At 39.7% G+C, this 19,940-nt stretch overlaps 2 protein-coding genes across 8 annotated transcripts in view; both read left to right on the top strand.

Annotated features, from left to right (window-relative positions):
- Positions 1-37: 37 nt before the first annotated feature.
- On the top strand, positions 38-6,155 carry tlcd5a (TLC domain containing 5a). Its single transcript, XM_046074105.1, has 3 exons — positions 38-725; positions 2,364-2,567; positions 3,566-6,155. The coding sequence occupies exons 2-3, from the start codon at positions 2,372-2,374 to the stop codon at positions 4,096-4,098; spliced, it is 729 nt and encodes a 242-aa protein (XP_045930061.1). The 5' UTR covers positions 38-725; positions 2,364-2,371; the 3' UTR covers positions 4,099-6,155.
- A 2,062-nt stretch (positions 6,156-8,217) lies between these two features.
- arhgef12a (Rho guanine nucleotide exchange factor (GEF) 12a) overlaps positions 8,218-19,940 on the top strand; it is a 43,731-nt gene continuing 32,008 nt past the window's right edge. For 2 of the 7 annotated variants that reach the window (XM_046073503.1, XM_046073499.1), the window contains exon 1: positions 8,221-9,754. In XM_046073503.1, coding sequence (XP_045929459.1) covers positions 9,723-9,754 — 32 coding nt within the window. In that variant the 5' untranslated portion in view covers positions 8,221-9,722. Of the gene's footprint in view, positions 9,755-19,940 lie in introns of all 7 variants that reach the window. The other 5 variants (XM_046073500.1, XM_046073501.1, XM_046073502.1 and 2 more) reach the window with 5 other exon arrangements.

Genomic DNA, 19,940 nt, shown 5'->3' with positions numbered 1-19,940 from the left:
TGCAATTTGTATGTTATTATATAAGTATTTTGTGGACATTTTAGTAGACAGAGTAAGAGATGGGGTACTATTGAACAAATGTTCCAGGGCTGGACTTGAAGGTACATCTAGAGTAAGGGGTGGGACTGAAAGCCTTGCTTGTTGACACTTAGGCAGGTCTTCGAACCAGAGTTTGAACCATAGACTGTATATAAGAAGGTTTCAACCCTGGTCATGCAGGTGAGCTTTTCTCTGCGACCATCAAACTACTGTGCAGCCACGTATTACACGTTAGAATATAAGTACTATTATTACTATGTAGTTCTTCCATTTTGTCCCCCTGCTGGCAGAGAACTTGTGTCATTTCTGCTATTGACCACAAGGTGCCGCTACTGTTCAAAAAAGATGAGGCCATCTCCCATCGCTTTGGAAAGACATGATGGAAACGTGCTTTTTCTGTTAAATATTTAATAAACCTATCTTAGTCTCTCAACCACGGTTTAGTATTGGATAATACAACCAGGGCACTGTTCTACTAATTCCCACATTTGCATGTAAAGCGACTAATAACGTGGGAGAGAAATTAAGGGATGCTGAGGGAGCTCACGTAACGTTAAAGGACAACAAATAGCAGCCACTGTGTCTGCAAACAAACCTTTTGCGAAGTCTCCTTCAGAAACCTATTTTCACAGGACTCAAAACACACAGGATGTGAACGACGAGGCAGCCACATGTGCACTGTCAAGGTAATGCTATTTAACTACGTTTGTGAAGGGGTTACAATCCCATACGAAAACGCTTTGTGTTAGCCCTTTAACGTTAGCTTGCTACCCGGTTAGTTTGCTATCTAATCCAGCTAACTGGGTGTGAGGACATCATCTAAATGAGGGATAAACTGTGGTCCTCTTGCCCTTTTAGTTTAGGAACTAGCTTAGCTTAGTTTAGCTAGGGAATAGAGACATGAATCCAGGTAGTTGCCAAATGCTTTTCCGGTATTTCCTCTTACAAGTTTCCATAGGAACGTAATTAAAGCGTGGCAAATGTACACCTATGTTTCTGAGCATGTTAAAAACCTATCAACTACATCCACTTTTCTCATTTAAAAAGGGTTAAAGTGTCTTCTGTATTTATCACTTTATTAAGCAGGAACGGATCTCTTTAACAGGAGTTGTCCTGGGCCAGGATAGCAGCCCCACATAGAAGAAGACAGATTTATTATGAATTACATACAATCCACAATATTTCTGTTGTATCTGTTTTGCATGCTGATATTTAATGAAAATGATTTTGGAAATGTAACAGTACCCAAACTGAGTTGTCCTTGTCATTGTTTATGGTATATGCTGTATTTTTGCATAGTTTGTATTTCATTCTGTATTTTCTGTCTTTGCATGTACATATCCCCTTGTGTTTTGGATCTGTCTTTTTGTTTTAGTTATCTTCTTTTTTTGTGTGTGTTCTCTGTGTTTGGACAAGTGTATTACGTGTGGGTTGTTTATGACAGAATAAAACACCAAACTTTTCCTATTCAAAACACTTCTACAGTCTCACCTATCCACAATAGCTGTTTTACATCACAGGTGAAATGATCCATCGATAAGTCGACCAACAGATCACCTATTTTGATGCAAAAAAATTTAATGCCAAAAAATCTAAACATTCACAGTATTTTTTCTGCCATTTTTGAATGCTTAATCGAGATAATTATTTATAGCTGATACCCAATTTTGCATACTGTTATGTAAAGAAAACAGTTTTGGAATGGAACCCAAATTGTGTTGTCCCCCTACATATAATATCACACCTTCACCTCCCCATGCCATCCAGCTAAGCATCTGTTAATTTTGCTGTGTATCACAACCAAGACAACAACAAAACATTTTGGATTGATTTAGAGTGTTGTCAAAGATCACATACCATTTAATAACCTTTCTCTCCCATGAGAACTGTCTGAGGCCCATCACCCAGTAACTTCTCATCTAGTTTTGAAACTTGCTTAAAGTCTTAGAGGCTCACGTGTACATCTTGTTCCAGTCCAGTGAGTGTGGGCCTGTCCATCTGCATGGTCTCACCTCCTAGTACAAACGTCACAGCAGAAGAAGAGACGTCCCCCTCACCCCACCAGACCCTCGGACGGCCAACTATAGTGCTATTATAGTTCAAGCAAAGGCTAATTGTTGGTTACTTACAAAGGATTGCACAGTCCAAGTCTTGGACGGGAATGTTGTCTCTTTCTACTGTAAGGGATATTACAGAGCAAGATGTGCCTGAAGATGCATTTGTCTCTTTCTGTGTAATGTGATTCAAAGTGACTGCTGAAAGGCATGTTTTTGAAAGAAATGTAAGTTGGTTTTAGAAGTTTTTCTTGCTTTTTTTGTCTGTAGAAGAGAAGATGGCATTGCTTGTGGTTTTTGCGCTCCTGTGCCTGTCCTGTTGGGTCTCTCTCTACTTCATCTTGTGTAACGTTAACCGGTCCAGGAGCTACGAGTGGAACTGTCGCCTCGTCACCCTGGTGCACGGCATCCTGGCAGTCTGCATCACAGCATACATAGGCTATGTGGATGGACCCTGGCCTTTCACTCATCCAGGTAGGACGCTCGCCCTCTGTGGCTTCAAATTATCAATGTGTAACTTAAGACATAATCACAAAACAATAAGGGTTATACATGAGATAAGTTCAACAGATGATGTTAAGCTATAGTCTTTCGCATCATTATGGTGTAAATGCTACTTCAGTAACAATGTCATGTAAAGCTGGAAACATTGCTATAGGGCCTCAGCTAACTAAATTATTTTGTTGATTAATTGATTAGTTGCTCAAGGTAACATAGTCAGAACCCAAAGACATTCAGTTGACTTACTTAAGATAATGAAAAAGCTGTAAATCATCACATTTGCGATGCTGGAACAAGGTGATTTAAATAGCTTGAAAAATGACAAATTCATTATTAACATAGTCACCGATAGAGCTGCTATGATTAATCAAATAATCGATTAGTTGTCGACTATTAAATGAATCGCCAAGTATTTGGATAACTGATTAATCAGTTTGAGTAATTTAAGAAAAATGATTTGATTCCAGCTTCTTACATGTGAATATGTTCTGGTTTCTTTACTCCTCTATGACAGTAAACTGAAATTCTTTGGGTTTGGACAAAACAAGATATTTTAGGACATCCTCTTGGGCTTTGGGAAACTCTGATCAACATTTTTCACCATTTTCTCACATTTATAGACCAAACAACAAATCAATTAATCGAGAAAATATTCAACAGATTAATCGATCGTTAGTTGCAGCCCTAGTCGCAGATTAATTTAGTCTTGACTGACTTTGTTTCAGCTCTACATTGCTAAGCATGTTGTTGAAAGTGTTGACCAACTACCAATTGGAACAGTTTTCAAGTGGGAATAAACCCTTCAGCAGTGACTAAATCATTTTACCATGCCTATCTTTCCTACTATATCTGCTTTACACAAAGTTCTTAATCAGAAGTTAGTTGTAGCTCTGTCATTGCATGATTGTTTTTGCTTGTATTTAAAAAAAAAAATGTTAACTAAGAACTCTGTTTCTGATTGTGGATGCCAGGTACTAAGAACACTCCTCTGCAGATGAGTGCCATGGTGGTGAGCCTGGGCTACTTCATTTTTGATATGGCCTGGTGTGTGTACTTCCGCACAGAGGGACCCGTTATGCTGGCCCACCACACCATGAGCATCCTGGGAATCCTGTTGACCCTGTGGTTGGGGGAGTCTGGCATCGAGGGCTGTGCGGTACTCTTTGGCAGTGAAATCACCAACCCCCTCCTGCAGGCACGCTGGTTCCTCAAACAGACGGGACATTACGGGACGCTGCTGGGGAACGTTGTGGACGTCCTGTTTGTGCTGCTGTTTGTGGTGATGCGAATCTTTGTGGGAGGCACAATGCTGTACTGTGAGCTGATCTCCCCAAGACCCAGATTCTTTATCAAGTGCGGGGGAGTGGCCATGTACGCTCTGTCCTGGGTGTTTATGGTGGACATTGTTCGATTTGCCATTCGGAAGAGCAAGAGCTGGCACAAACAGCAGAGAGACCAACAAGAAACAGCGGCGGCTAATTGTCATGAAGGGAAGACGGACTGATTGGTTTGTGCTTCTCTAAAGAAAATTGATTCACATTATGTCTGTGTTTTTCACTTTGGACTCACTAGGGACAGTATAATGAAAATCCTCGTTTTGTATGTTAAACTGCGATTTTCAAAAATAGATACTTAATCAAGTACCCTGTGAAATCTCTGTGTCAGGTCCAAGACCTGTGCATTTTGGGGGAAAAACTCATTCTTTATACAGTCATCACAGACAAACTCATGTCATATTACTGTGTAAAATGTGCATTTAACATATGTCACTGAAAACCAAAGCACTTCCTATGAACACATGAACAGATGTTGCTTACAGTTGCAGTGAAATGTGGCCTATTCATATACGGTGGTGTTGCTCCGAAGGAAAGGAACAAAACAGTTTACACGGAATGCCTGTGGTCCTTGTGAAACACTTAGTCATATCATCATTGGTTAGGATGGGTTTCCTTGTAATCCTGGGGTTTTCTTGGCGTTTGTTAAAATGTGTGCAGATGTGAAAGGTATACTCAGGGAGATGAAGTCGTACCAGAAAACTGGGGTGAATTCCAGAGAAATGTGTGTGTTTGGTTATTTAATCTCGTTTATAGTAATTCTTATAAACCACCTGTCTGGATTCCTGTTCCAGACTCTGCCCCAAAAAACATTTAATTTATTTTACCTCGTCCATGTAAGGGAATACATGGAGAGGAACCTTTCAATTAGGTGGTTCCAAACTGGTGATGGTATTTTGATATTTATGTAAATTAAAATACCTTTATATGTTTGGTGAAGTTGTGTCAGAATGTGTACTTTATATAACATTATTAAGTAATTGGAAATGTCTGATTTCACTGTACCATCTGTGTGAACATAGACAAAATATCCATACTCATAGCTCCCAATTAATTTAATTGTGTAATATTTCAGTCTCACATAGATCTTCTCAAGCAAGACTGGACAATTAAATTAAATTTAGTGGAAGCTATCTGTACAGTGTGCTGATCCTTTGTCTGACTTACATGAGTTAAATGTTTTCAATCCAGCATCTTTGAGCTGTACATGCTCTAAACGCTGTTTGTGACAACCACATGCTACTGTCAGGACCAACCAGGTAGCCTCTGACTTTGGACAGGATGACAACCTGTGCGGGAATATGTTTTGTTTCTAGCCCTTAAAATGTTAGATCTCTACATTTAGTCTTTAGGACAGTAGTCATCATTTCAATATAATCATATCGGGTTATCGTTTTACACAGTTCTGTTGTCCAATTTAATCATTCAAAGCACTGACAACAATAGCTATTTCATTGTTTTATTTACATGTGTGGAGTTTTATGTGGGGGTTTTGCCTACATTTGATAATGTAATATTAATTTTCAGAAAAAAAATATTAATGTTTATATTGTGATATTGATTTCAGCCATATTGTCCTGACAGATTGCGCAAGTGCATCATGGGATGAAGGCAGGAGACTTGTTACGTGTGGAGAATATAATGATTCCACCCACTCCACGACTGGATTTGTTCCATGCCAAGAAAGTTAGCAAATGACCAGCTTTAATCTGTGGTTTTTGCTATGTTTGATTGCATAGCACTTTGGTCAACTATTGTTGTTTTTAAAAGTGCTTTATGAATACATTTGTATTGGATTTGGACTGAATTTGTGCTCAGACTTTAAATCAGTGTCCTTATAGTTATGAAATGATTATTAACATATCTTGTTTGTTATTTTTGTGTAAATGGATTTCTGCAGTAATGCGCTAAAACACCTTTCATCCCTTTGTTTTTCTATGTCTATGTAATTAAAAAATTATGTGCTGCTCTCATACAAGGTCTGTTTACCTGACTGCCACAGTTAGGAATCATGTGAGCATAACCATTACATCCAAGAAAGTAAAAATCTAACTGGTGTGTGCCTTAGTTATCTGAATGTACTTTCCTAATTTTTTTTTGTTTGTTTTGTTTTGCTGTATTGTAAACCTTCCAACGTGAGTGTAGGAGTAATAAACAACCATTTTAAGTTTGTGTTGGATGATTTGTAATCCCTGTGTGAAGTGAAATAAAGATATGATCGATTGTTTGTATGCTTTTGAATACAATTAAACAAGAAAATGTCAATAAAACTGAAGGACAAGCTGCATTTGCATCATTTAAAAATACTCAAGACATTATCATTGGACTGAGACTGAAGTTACCTAAGCTGTCCACATGATGGTGTCATATCAACTATATATGAACGATCAGTGAGGAAACATAAGGGCAGTCATTTGGTGTGACACATTATACTTTTAGTTCAGCAAAAGCAGCGAGCTTTACTTTTTGTTGTTGTCCGTTTTTAATTCAACAGTTTTAAATATGTTTTCATGCACTGGAGCAAAGTTTACTATGGTGTCTGTAATACCTAGTTTATTGCATATAATTATATACAGAGTACTAATTCATACATTTAGGATGCTAAATATGTGAAATGATACAAACAAACAAACACAAACAAAATAGACCGAGAGAAGGTAGAGAAGAATTAATGCACATATTTCACTCATGTACACAAACACTGGCTATTTAAAGGTTAATAGGATTTGGACAGGGGCTGCAAAAATGGCATTTTGATCACCCACCACTAACCATATATACATTATTACACGGGTGATGTTGTGATCTCAAATCAATAAAAATTTATTGCATTTATTGCACTGGATATCAATCTTGGTCTCGTCTACACTGACTCTGCAGTTTGAATTTCAAAATAAATCAAAGACGTGAATGGAATCCTCCAAATACTCTTAAGTGTCTTTTGTATTTTCATTATCTGTCTCATACACTGCCTCACACATACATCCACTTGAGTGTGTTTTCTCTCTCTTCTTTATGTCTTTCAAGATTTCTCTATGGATGAGTTAAGGATGTTTCATCAGAAAAGGAGTGTCTTCTTGTGGATAATGGAAGAAAGACCGGACTGTAAGCTGTAAATAATGAACATAAGGACTGTTCTCCCAGTCTCAGACCAACCACAGACAGACAGAGTGTCATGAAAACCACAAAATAATCACAACAACACACTTAATCATCAAGTTAATCAACCACCTGAAGGAAAGTGCCTCCTTACTGGAAAATCCTTAAGAGAAAGGAGAAGCAAACAATCCACCAATATCTATCTATACAACTGGGGCTGTGGCTAATGATTATTTTCATAAGGAATCTATTGATTACAATTGTTTGGTCTATAAAACACCAGAAAATAGTTTAAGTTTATGCCATGATAAAACAAAGAGAAATCAGAAAATCCTCATGTTTGAGAAACTGGAACCAAAGAACGGCTGGTCTTTGTGCTTGACTGACTTAACGTTGCAGTTTAATATTCTGTCAGTCGACTAATTAACATCAAATCTCGTTCTTCCTGTCTCACCCTCTCTCTCTTTCAGAATCAGAATCAGCTTTATTGCCAAGAATGTTTACACATACAGGGAATTTGCTTTGATATTTTGGTGCATAACAATAAACATATGTAGAAAATATAAGAAAGATAAAGCAAGTACAGGTCAAGAATCAGAAATATAAAATTGACACTAAGAGATTAAAATATAACAATAATAAAGTCAGAGATGCTTTCTATGTTTAATAGTCAAATAATCAATTAGTTGATCAACTAATTCACAAATAGTCTAACATATAACAACAACTCTATGCTATTGGGTTGCAACTAACTATCATCCTCAATTAATCTGCCTATTACTTTCTAAACTAATAATTTGGTCTATAAATGTCAACAAATAGCTAATGTCCAATTCCCAGGGTCCAAGTTGATGTCTTCAGAAGCTTTATTTTGTCTGACAACAGTCCAAAACCCAAAGATATTCAGTTAACTGTCATAGAAGACAAACAAAACAATCAAATAGTCACATTTGAGAAGCTGGAAGGAGTGATAGGTTACTGTTTTTTCTTTGCTTAAGATGCTTAAACCACTATCCGATTATCAAAACTGGTCTAGAGTCTTTATTTGACGATGAATTGACTGATTAATCGATTCAGTTAATCGTTGCAGGTCTGATATGACATTCAACCACATTAGGTGTCAGACTCTTTATTCAGAACCTAGTTGGCTATACATATATGAGCTAATTAAACACTATAAAAAGAAATATTGTACTAATGTTACTTGTCGTAGTAGCACATTAGTAGTGTCACTGAAAGTATATTCGTGTTATTTTGCAGCTGTTCTTGCTCACATGAAACAAAATGAGTTTTCCCATCTCCCGGCGGCGGAAGTGGTTAGTGGAAGCTAGTGGACTCAGCTAGCTGGCTAGGGCGTTGCTAGCGGCAGAAAGTGGGATTTTTGGTACCTTTCCGCAAGTTATATTATTGTACAAATAACGTCTTGCGTTGGAAAAAAACGGCGTTTGATGTTCGCTAAAAGTTTTAATCGCCCAGTTGGGTTTTTTGTCGTTGTTTACAGAGGAGTTGTTTCACTTTCTGTCCCGTTAGCTGACCACACAGCTAGGCTGCTCTCATCCACGGGAATTCTGCCGAGAAACGACTGAATTCTGGAAACATGGAGTCAAGGAACGTCGCGCTGTGCTAACCGACTTCACTGGGTTTTCTTTCCCCGAGGATACTTTGTGAAGGACATAACACGGAGACATATCGCCAGATAGTCAACATTCATGCTGTGCTGTATAGATATATTTTTCAGTCTTTGACCGGCTCATTGTTGTGAAGGGGAGTTTGCTTAGTTTGCACTCGAAACAGAGCATACGAAGCAAAGTTTTTTTTTTTTGCTGAAAGAGCTCATCTGTTTTGTTAGCTGGTGGTAGCTGGCGAGATTCAACAGCCAGCTCGCAGTGAGAAAGGATTTTCAAAAAACAGAAAACAGCGTGCGATGTTATTTTAATCGACCATCTAACCACTTTTGTTTTTGAATCCAACGTCTTAACACCGGTATAACATTAGCTGCGGTTGTTTGGCTAGTGTGTAACACAGGTTGTTGAAACTCGGCAGTGAGCGATTCTCATGGTCACGGGACAGTTTTCCCTACAGTCACAGACAGGCATTTCTGGGAACAGGGATTACCAAATGGGACTGGAGGAATTTCCAGCATCTTCAAAGATCATTTAGGAACCGAGGCCATTCAGCCGAGCAGGGGTGGTGGCGGACGGACTACATCGCTGGGCCAAGGTGTCTGTTACATTGGAATACAGATTGTTCATACATTTCATATCGGCGGAAAACTGGGATGTGAATGCAAAGGATTCGTACAAGGAGGTCATACATGCACGACAACTTTTGCCAGCTGGCGCAGTGTATTTATTGTTGTTGTTGCCAAAATATTCTTTACTGCCCGGGTAGGATATCATCTGACTGTACAGCTAAGACGACAGAGGCCCCGATTAATTTTTAAGGTCTGCACAGTAGGTTCCCTTCTGCTATTGCATTTTGACAAGGAGTATTGCTAAAGACATAGCCTATAGGTAGTATTTTTGTTTCCTCCAGCGTGTGGTACCCTACAGTTAATTTATTCTCAACACCATTCTCAAAATCCTTGCATACTTGAGACGAATGCCAGAGAAGGACGCGCCAGGAAATCGCCTCATCACACTCTGGAAAATGTTAATCGGATATAATTTGCTGCAAATCTAGAACCGGAAGCCCAATGAGTGACACACAGTCCAGCTTCACTGACAGGTACAGTAATACAGCCACCTTTTATATATTCTGTGAATGCAATGTCTGCACTCCACATGCACAGGTCGTGTCTTCAAAGTTCCTTGATCATCTGAAACACAAACCACAGCCTGATGAAGATGTGTTTTTAAATGGTCTAAGTAAAGTACTTTGTTGTGGTGATGGGCTCAATAATAACTGTGTTATACAATCTAATTGTTAACGATGGACATCAGCCCTTGATGGAAACTCTGCTGATCTCAGCATGGGTAGTGGACTATTTATCCAAGGAGTGCCACTGTTCCTCTGTGATCCCTGTACACCTTTCAACATCATTATTACCTCTAATCCTTTAAAGCTGACCTTCTCCAACACCTATTAAAACAATCTCTGGATTTAGACTAAACCTTAGCTCCGTCAAGTAATCACCTTATCTAAGGCATCTGCCACCTTCCAAAAGATTGGACAGTGTTGTTAAAAGCGGCTGGCTGAATAATGTGTGGTTGCCGGAAGAAGACATTACATGGTAGAGAAGGATTGGTCTGTGCCTAATACATAGTGATGTAAGCTGTCAATATTCTGTTGTTGCGTCATTACAAGAATGAAATCCCCCTGTGTTTTTGTACCTTGAGAATAAAGAAGTTTCTCTTCTGAATTTGATGGACTCTGGTGAAACAGAGAAGTGAAGCTGATGCGTTGCGTCAAGAACTTCCCCACCTGAATCCCACTAGCTTCAGGGAAAGCAGGGCAATACAGTGGAATTTGGTCGGTAGATTCAGAGCAGGAGGACGGTTTATTGCACAGTTAGGGATCTGAAATATTCTTGTGGCTAGGGCACAAGCTAGAGGCCAGAGCCCAACTTAATTTTTACATGACCCCCTCCCCCACTGAAATGATGGCAACAGTGGCTGGCACCAACTGCTATTGTAGTGCTGTTTATTATGAGTGGGTTTTTGTGTTAAAAGTTTTACCATAACACTGGGCATAGCATTGTTGACTGAACTGGTGTATATATTATCACATCTCTGGTTGCTTATACAAATAAAAAGAACAAATCAGTACTTTTCAATCAGTTAAGCAAACCTGGATTAAAATTTAATCTGCAGTTGGTAAATAAATCAGAGATACTCCTTAGCACCTAATGTTAGGTTGCTATTGCCATTAGACAGTGCAGTATGTCTTTAGAATATCATACAGCATTATTTGATCATTGGTTCATCTCAGATTTGCTGCTGCACGTGAAGGCCTGAGACATGGCTACACAAATTTGTTACATGTTCATTTGTTTGTTTTGGTTTCACAAGCTCTGTGTCCTAAAGGTCACAATTGTTACTCTACATGTAGAACATGATGCAGGCCCTTCTGTTAATGCAAAAGAAAATGCAAAACAGTGTGACAGTAGTCTAGACCGTTGCTGCGCAGGCAACTAGCTCTGTACTTCTGTTGCACAAAAATTAGAGTTGGCCTGTGATCTGAATTATTGTTTGGACCGCAGTTGTTTTCGAGGATGTTTTCTACAGTGGTTGATGATAATGACTTTATTGATTTAATGCTGTTGCCTGTCTCTCCCTCTGTCCTTAAGTATGTCTGTATTTCCCTGTCCTTGCTTTTTCTCCCACTGTGTGCAGTGTTGTGCATTTTGTTTTCGCTCTGTTGACTGTGGTGGGAGTGTGCACCCAACATCTATTGGGGATGGGCCGCCAGCCGATGGGTCAGTTTAGTGTTTAGCTCTTTGTCACAGAGTTCTGCTGATCTCCACGTTTTCCCCCCCCTCCCCCCACCCCCCCTCTGAGGCCCTCCCGGGAAGTGGTGCTGGTGACATCACTAATAGTAAACAATAGCTTCAGTGGGAGCAAACTGGCTGTCTGCTGCGTGCTCCTGCCCAGGTCTGTCAATGTAGGTCAGGTACATTCAGGGAAGCTGGTCAGAGAACGTCTTCATTGTTACCCTGTTGGAGGAAACGTGTTAAGTTGTGTCTGTGGCTAGATAATGGTAATAGAGGTGCAACTAATAAGTTTGTCATTGATTGATTTGTTACCACGGATTCTAATGTAATTGTTGATTGTGTGAATAATTGGGCGATTACTCATTTAGTCATTATATTGACAACCAAGGCGATATCTTCAGATTGTTTATTTTGTTCGGCCAACAGCCCAAAAACCTAAGAGCATTAAATTTACAATTAAAGTGAAGAGAGGTGAGATTCTGCAAACAACAAATGCTTGGTATTTGAACTGGATAAATAACTCAGAGGGGTCATTGATTCAAAATGATGAACTAATAGTATATAAATTGACTAATAAAGTAATTGCGTGAACACCAAATGATAATAACTCCTCAATATAAAGCCTTACTGCAGTGGAATTTGTTTCCTCATGATAAATGTTTTCACGAGTACCTCTGTCAGATCAGTCTGCTCGTATGCGTCTGCTGTATTTGGCATCCCTCCCTGATAATGCAGCATGCTTCTACTCCATCTAGTCAGCATTGATACAGGAGTCTGTGTCAGCTGCTCTGAACTGTGCATTAACATGAGTATCCAGAAGTCATTCAATCAGAATTGCAAACGCTCCGACTCAGGATACAGTGGTGTAATACCATCTTTACTGCAATTTGTGTTTATACAGTCAACATGTTTTCCGCAACATAGGATTAAGATAAAACTATGGTTTTAAAAGTTGTGGGGGAAAAACTCAAGTTCAAGTTAAAACAAACTTGAATGAATTGACTGACATATATTTTACATATTAACCTTTAGGCATAGCGGCTATAAGATGCCTTGTCACGTTCAGGTAGGATTTAGACAGCTGCACAATTGTGGAAAAAGCCAGTTGCTGAGTAAGAGATAACTGCAGGATTGATGATGTAGGCTAATGTTCTTTGTACAACTGCAGCAGTTAGTAGATTAATCAATTAGCAGGTCAACAAAAAAGCTATTTGAAGAAGACATCACTTTGGTTTTGGGGATATTATAATGTTTGTTCTTGATTAATGTATGTTATTTCAAATACCAAACAACTACACGATTAAGTGAGAAAATAATGAGGAGATTCCTCGAGAATGAAAATAATCGATAATTTCAGCCGGATCCCACGGCTATGGAAAGAGTGTGATTTCCCCAAAGGCTGTTACGTTTAAAGATTGTGAAGGAATTCACTTTCTCCCTTAAATTAATGTCAAGAGCAGAGACAAAATTCTCTGAATAATTTCTAATCACAGCCTTAACCTCTGTTATGATAGCCTGTAGGCGAGAGGTGTGCATCTTCACTGGTCTCACGATTCGATTCGATTACGATTATCAGGTCAACGGTTCGATTCCGTTCGATATATCGACGCATCACGATGCATCACCTCAAGGGTGGGAATTTTTAGACACCCCATTACGATTATGAGTGCTACAATGTGATTTGTAAAACGGACAGGATAAAGATGTATTTTTCTCACCATATGACTACTTGGTACTTGGTAGTAAAGTATTTCTAATAATCCAAACAAGTAGGTAGAAATAAAATGCAGATATTTAATGTTACTTCATATAAATCTGTTCTTTTTTCTTGTCTTGTCGTGTAGTTACATGTTTGTGTCTTGTAGGTTGAATATTGTAATCTTGTATTGAGCACCATGGGCCTTGAGAAACGGCATTTCGTTCATTTGTGTACTCGATATGTGGATGAATGACAATAAACAAACTTGAACTAGCAGCTAAACAACGTCCTGCTCAGCTTCCAGAACACAGTCTGAAGAGGAGATGTTAGCTAGCGCTGACTGCCTTCACTTTTCCAGTAGTTGGAAAGCAACAGACAGACTTGAATTAACGGACACACTGTGACCTGCACTGTACTGACAGACTGAAACCTAGCACTCATGTTTTCCTCTGCTCCTCTGTTTTCACCGTCACCTACTGCCACCTGTCACGTAACTGTCCTATGAAGAATGGGGAGAGGACGCTACCTAACCGTGCTGCACAGTGTGCGGGTGAAAGTCGTTAACCATAGTTGCGGATTGATTTCATCTAAAAATCAATTATTTTCCACACCCCTACTATAGGCCTTTCTTTTCCATTAAAATATGTGTCACAGCCTTTTTAGGACACAACAAGATCTTGTCAACCTAAATGTTACTGGGTCATTGCAAGCTGATGTATTTTGATTGTTTCAAAATTTGACAAAGATGGTATCTACGACAGCATATTAGGGCCTTTACTAAAATAAATTCCTGAGCCGGGATAGAGGAGTAATATTATTAGAGTAATATAAAAGAAAAACTTAGATTTTTTCTTTTTCGAATCATTAATAATACAAGCCAAGTATCTGTGCAGACATAAGAGAAGAAGTGGAGTGAGTGCAACAAAGCAAGAAAGTGTGTCACAGATTAGTCATCTGCAGTTCTTCCTCAAATTGTATGCTTTGGGTCTTTGAACAGAAGGAAGTCTTTCATAATGCTGGCTGGTGAAAGTAACTTATTTGTGACAGCTATTGTTTTTAACATCTTCATAACCGGCTTAATAGAGTACAGAGCCTTAAATAACACAAGCATCTGAAAAACAGTCATTTCTTAGTTACTTTAATCTCAGAGAAATTTTTTTTCCCTCAGAATACTACCCCTCTCTCCTGGCTCAGTAATTATTTATTTATTTATTAATTTTTTTGCTAGAGTGGCCCTAATATGCCATTGCAGGTATCTCACCCTTGACCTACATGTTTTTTTTTGAATTAGCAAACAAATTAGACTACAAACAATATAATTAAATATATTTGCTGTTAAATATGTTTTAATTTAAGTAATCAAGGGCTTCTTTTTACAAGTAGTAGTCTAACAATACATTTAGAGACACAACTTTTACAGAACGTCTCCGTAAAAACAGGAAGAAACAGGAAGCCTTGTATAGTCCTATGCAATCAAACGTTCACCACTGGGTCCCTGAGCAAGACACCTAACCTCTAGTTGCTCCAGAGGCATACAACCTCTGACATATATAGCAGTTGTAAGTTGCTTGGATAAAAGCCCTCAGCTAATTGAGTAAATGTACTTTTGCGATCAAAGTTGTCAGTGATGCATTTAACACAACGCTCTGGAAATAGTTGCCCTTTTAACCCCTCCTTGGATAGCTATGACCTGGATGGCTGAGAATCTCCACAGACAGCCCAGGAAATAGGTTTTTGTTATTGATGACATGGTCACATTTTGGTTAAGGTGGGCAACTTTATATTGTCTGTGCAGTAAAACTGCTGCAATATTGTTAGAGTTTTCCTTTGTGAATAAAGCTTGGCTCTGAATTGTCTGTTTTCAGGGAGCACTGGTAGCTCACGTTGGAGCGCGTGTACCACATATCAACGCTAAGTCCTTAACGCAGCAGCTCAGGTTTGAGTCCGACTCAGGCCCTTTACTGCATGTCACCCCCTCTCTGTCCAGTGCCTTTCCTGTCTCTCTCTCTGCTGTTGCTGTTAATAAAGCGAAATGCCCCCAGATATGGAATTGTCTGTTTTCAAACCTAAGAACTCGTTAACATCGGCACTGAACGACTGGCCCGATTCTTTGTTTTGTTTATTTGTAGAATGTAAATGAGGATGTTGACACCTGGTCACATGTCACTTTGGCAGACACACACCAACTCTCACCATTCTCATTCATTCTTGCCAGGTCCCATTTCACTCTTTTCCACTCACTCTCTCAATCACATCAATTTTTTTTTTTATTGTTTGTGGTCCAATCAGTCCCTTCATCCCATCATCACCACATTTTTATTATGCCCCTAGGTCAGGGGTATTTACTGTTGCATCTGACCTGACTTCCCCAATTAGTACAAATTTAAAGTGGACAGGTGTGAATGGTTAGCCCATTCTGTGGTTCAGCCTGGGTCTCTCTTTTTTTTTTTTTAATAGTTCTTTATTGATCTTAATCAAGTCAAGCCTGGCTAAAATGAATGGCAGGGACAATAAAAAAGAGAGGGAGATAGCAGAGAGGAAAAGAAATGGGTGATGCCCCTGGGGTAATGATGCTGGAGAGAGCGTGAAGTGTGGGCATTAGCTGGGGCTGTGAGTGCTGGGGGAGTTGGGGGGTCTATCACCCGGCCCTGTGATGCTGATGCTTGTGGACACCCTCTACAATCCTGCCCTGTTAGCCAAGAGAGCTTCAGGGCCCAAACATTACTTTCACTTCACAAAAGACACGATCACTACAATAGAGAAAAAAGGGGGACAAGGGTAGAGAGCTGTCTTGCCCAAGTGTCATGTCCTCACATGTCCATGTAAGGGTTTTGTTGCAGTGAACAAGGCTTGTGCCTTCAAGCTAAGTGGGGCACTTGTGAAGCCATGATATTCTGCAGATAGCACAGTGGCCCAAGATGTGATGCTAGTGATTGTATCTATCTTAGATTTATTGCTGTTAAACTCCTTATTTCACACTATGTTGATTCTGTAAATATACAAACAATACATATTTTTTTCTTTTTGTAGACGTATTCTAGGAAATAGATGGCTGACGTTAAATAGCAGCACCTCTGCTGTAGTCAATTGGATGTGATTTATGTGGCATGTTGAGACTACCCTTCCCTAGGTCACGGGATGGGGATGCTCTAAATGTTGTCTCTGTGTGCTAGGAGAGGCTGTTGCGTGGAGAGAGACCAGCAGCCTGCAGCTGCACTGTGATTAATCTTACGCTGCTTGTTTCTGCTGATTCAGGGGTGACTAGACAGACTAGCACACCACTACTGTTTCTCTACAGAACACAGGTTCTTCAAAACGCTTTGATAGCAGCAAGCCAGGATAGGAAAAGCAAAGTTTAGCAAGACAAGGTGCAGGGATGTGTAAATTATTACACCCTTGCTGTAAGAATCTTTGATTTAGATATTTGTGTTGTTCCAAGAATGTCTGAATGTGTTCCCATAATGATGAATCACTCATTATTATGTATCATTTTGCATTCACCAAGCTTCATCATCTTGCATTCAAGCTAGATTTTGGTATTGAGTAATAGTGTTATAGATGGAACATTGTATAGCTTTGGAGAGAATGATGTGTCAGTAATGTGCTTTTACTTAAGGTTGCATCATCTCCATCATAGTTCTGCTTCTAACAGCCATTAATACATCTTTGCGATCACTGCAAGATACCAAATCATACACAAAGTCTGGCGTTCCAGGTGTCCATGTATCCCTAAACCCCATACCCTACACTGTACATCTGATGTAAATAGCTAATTTGATCAACAGGACAACCTTACCCAAAACCAACCTGAACTAAAAAGGAAAATAATGCATTAGCAAGATTTACTCAGGTCAAAGAAATTAATCACAGGTTAGAAAAGTTCTTAGGTTTTGTTGCAGGACTCATGACCAGCAGTTGTGTGGACGCCGTGGCGCGTTGAACCACGTCTTTTCCTTTCCCAGTGCTAGAGGACAGCAGACAGCATAGCGTGAAGAAATGTCTATCCCCCGGCCCTCATGTCAGGAATCCTGATGAGGTTTATTGGGGCAGAAAGGGCGCTGTTTTCCCCCTGAGGCTGTAGCCTGAGCTCCAGAACTATTGCGCTTGCCTCTCTAACACACACACACACACACTCACTCTCAAAGGTGTGTGTGTGTCTGTCTGGCTGGCTGGCTGGCTGGCTGGCTGGCTCATACACTCACTTAATGCTGTCTCTCTTGAAATCAATATCTCAGTATACACAGAGGTACATGGAAACACTGCATACATCTTGGGTCACATGTTGACCATGACATCAGTGTGTTTGTTATTAGACAAAACTGTAACGCAGAAGTGGTTTAAAGACGAGTATCACTGTGTGGGTGTAGACTACTTCTTTCTCAGTGACAGGGAGTGGAAAGCAACGTCATACTGTGTATTTGTGTGTGCACCCACATTGTGTGACTCAGGTATATAGATTAGATAACAAGCAGTGTGTGTGTGTGTGTGTGTGTGTGTGTGTGTGTGTTCTCTATCATTGGCAGGCTGCAGACATGAATCAGGTTGTTCAAGACACTGTATCATTACACCGTTGAGATAGAATCACAGCAGTTTTAAAGAGGTGGCATATGAATGGCTGGCTGAAGGAGATATTGCTAGTTCCATACGGTACTTTGTAGGCCAATGGCATGACGTAGCAAAAAAACAAAGATAGTTTTTTAGTGTAATCTACCCTCTGAGGATGTTTCACTGTGTGCAACGTTACGTTGTATTTCACCTCCTGGAATGGCACACACCTCGGAGCTCCGCAGCCTACAGGCAACTCCCAAAGCTGCCCTCTCCCAGTTTTAGACAGGCCCCACCTCTCCCAGCCCCGACAACATCTAAGCTGTGAGCTGCGTTGCTCTGCTTCTGGTAGGAGATTCCAGATTACTGCAACAACTCCATATAGCACAAGTTACAACGGCAGCATTGTCTGAAAGGGTCAGGGTCAAGCTTACTTTATCAAGTGTCCACCTACTTTGGTCTATATCTTGGCTACCTCAGATGTATCCTGCCAACTCCCCATGATCAGTTTGAAGCTTCTGTTTAAATATTGAATTAGATGCTTAGATAATTCAACTCCCAGTTAAACTGTTTATATCTGCTTTTAACTGATTCTAAGAGGAACTGAGAATAACTTGAAGTGCTTCCTCTGAATCTTGCATGAGGTGTTGTAGTTCCTTATTGTGCACTGTTTTCCTTCCTCTTCAGTTTGGGAGATCCTTTCGCAGAAATGGCCATTGTGTCATAGTCCAGCTCCCTCAGGGCTGTTCGTCCCTCCCTCCTTCACTACTTTTTCTCTCTCCGTGGTCTGGTCTGGTCTCGGCCTCTCGTGCTGCCACTGCTGCTGCAGTTGGCCTAGCTCTGCCACAGTTTTCCATCAAAACACCAAACCTCAATGGAGCATTCAAGCCCAGGCCCGCTCCAGTGCTGCCCCTCCCTCCTATCCCACCCTGTTCTGACTCTGCCTTCTTTCTCCCTTTTTCACTCTGTGGAAATCTAATGGCCCTGTCCAGGAAGAGGTCCCAGCTCTGACATGAAGACTTTTTTTTAGCAGGATCTGAAGAATTAAATGAGAGAATTGATTCTTGAAAACTGGCTCTAGGTTTTCAGAGTCTAGTTTCTCATAGATCTATATATGATCTGTAGTATAAAACATTTAAACCTACACAAGTTTACATACAACTACACAAGTAGAACAGCTGCAATTGTTAGTGTTAAACTATATATATATATATCACCAAGAAAACATTTGCAAATTCTGCAGCAGAGCAAAGCTTCTATATGCTGTTTATTAATCTAGCTTTACTCAGTTATTTAGGCTTATAAATACTATCTTACAGAGTGATATTAATGATCTAATCACATGATTGCAGAGGTTAAATTGTATTATCATTGCTGTTCACAATGTATCTCACAATATAAGTGTGTATTTTCTAGGGCTGCGAATAATGATTTTTAAAGTGATTAATCATTTAGTCTAATAAATGTCAGAAAATACTGAAAAATGCCCATTGCAAAGCCCAAGACGAGCTATTCAAACTGCGTGTTTGTTGATCAACTGTCCAAACCCCCAAAATATTAAGTTTACTGTCATATAAGACTTTTGCTTAAAAATGACACAAATTATTAATCAGTTATCAAATGAGATGCTGATTAATTGTCTGTCAGTCCTCTTGTCGATTAATCATTTCAGCTGTTCTGTCCGTGCTGTTCTCAGTTGCCATATAAGTTGGTTATTTTTCTCATAACAGAGTGTTTAAAGTATCATTGGGACAGGACACAAAAAACTACTGTTGTCTACTGGACAGAGAATTCACTGCTCATGTGAAGCCATTGTGATAGTTCACTAGATATGCTGTAACGTTATGTGAGCTATGACTGTGTTTCAGTGATACCTTTCAGTGAAAGCCCAAGAAAAACGTTAACCTGGTAGTGAGGCCCTTCTAAATGATCATTCATCATTGCAGTGACTGGAGTCTGTATCCATCAAGATACAGAGCTATCTCCTCAGAATTTAGCTCAGCTACAAGCCTGAGCTAAGTAAAATCCTCACAATGGAGCCTGATAAGCTATTTACAACTATGACAATTACTTATTTTGGACAGTCTGGGGTTAGGGTTAAGAACGCATTGCTCAGGTCACTAAGTTAAATACATCCATCGGGACGAGGCCTACAGGTCTTTTACTTGCGCCTATTGTAGGCTATATTTACTGGCCTATCACTAATACTCTTTTCTATTTAGAACATTCTTTTGTAT

The sequence above is a fragment of the Micropterus dolomieu genome, linkage group LG17, assembly GCF_021292245.1.
Source record: "Micropterus dolomieu isolate WLL.071019.BEF.003 ecotype Adirondacks linkage group LG17, ASM2129224v1, whole genome shotgun sequence".
Classification (NCBI taxonomy): domain Eukaryota; kingdom Metazoa; phylum Chordata; class Actinopteri; order Centrarchiformes; family Centrarchidae; genus Micropterus; species Micropterus dolomieu.
This window is presented reverse-complemented; position numbering and strand designations above follow the sequence as displayed.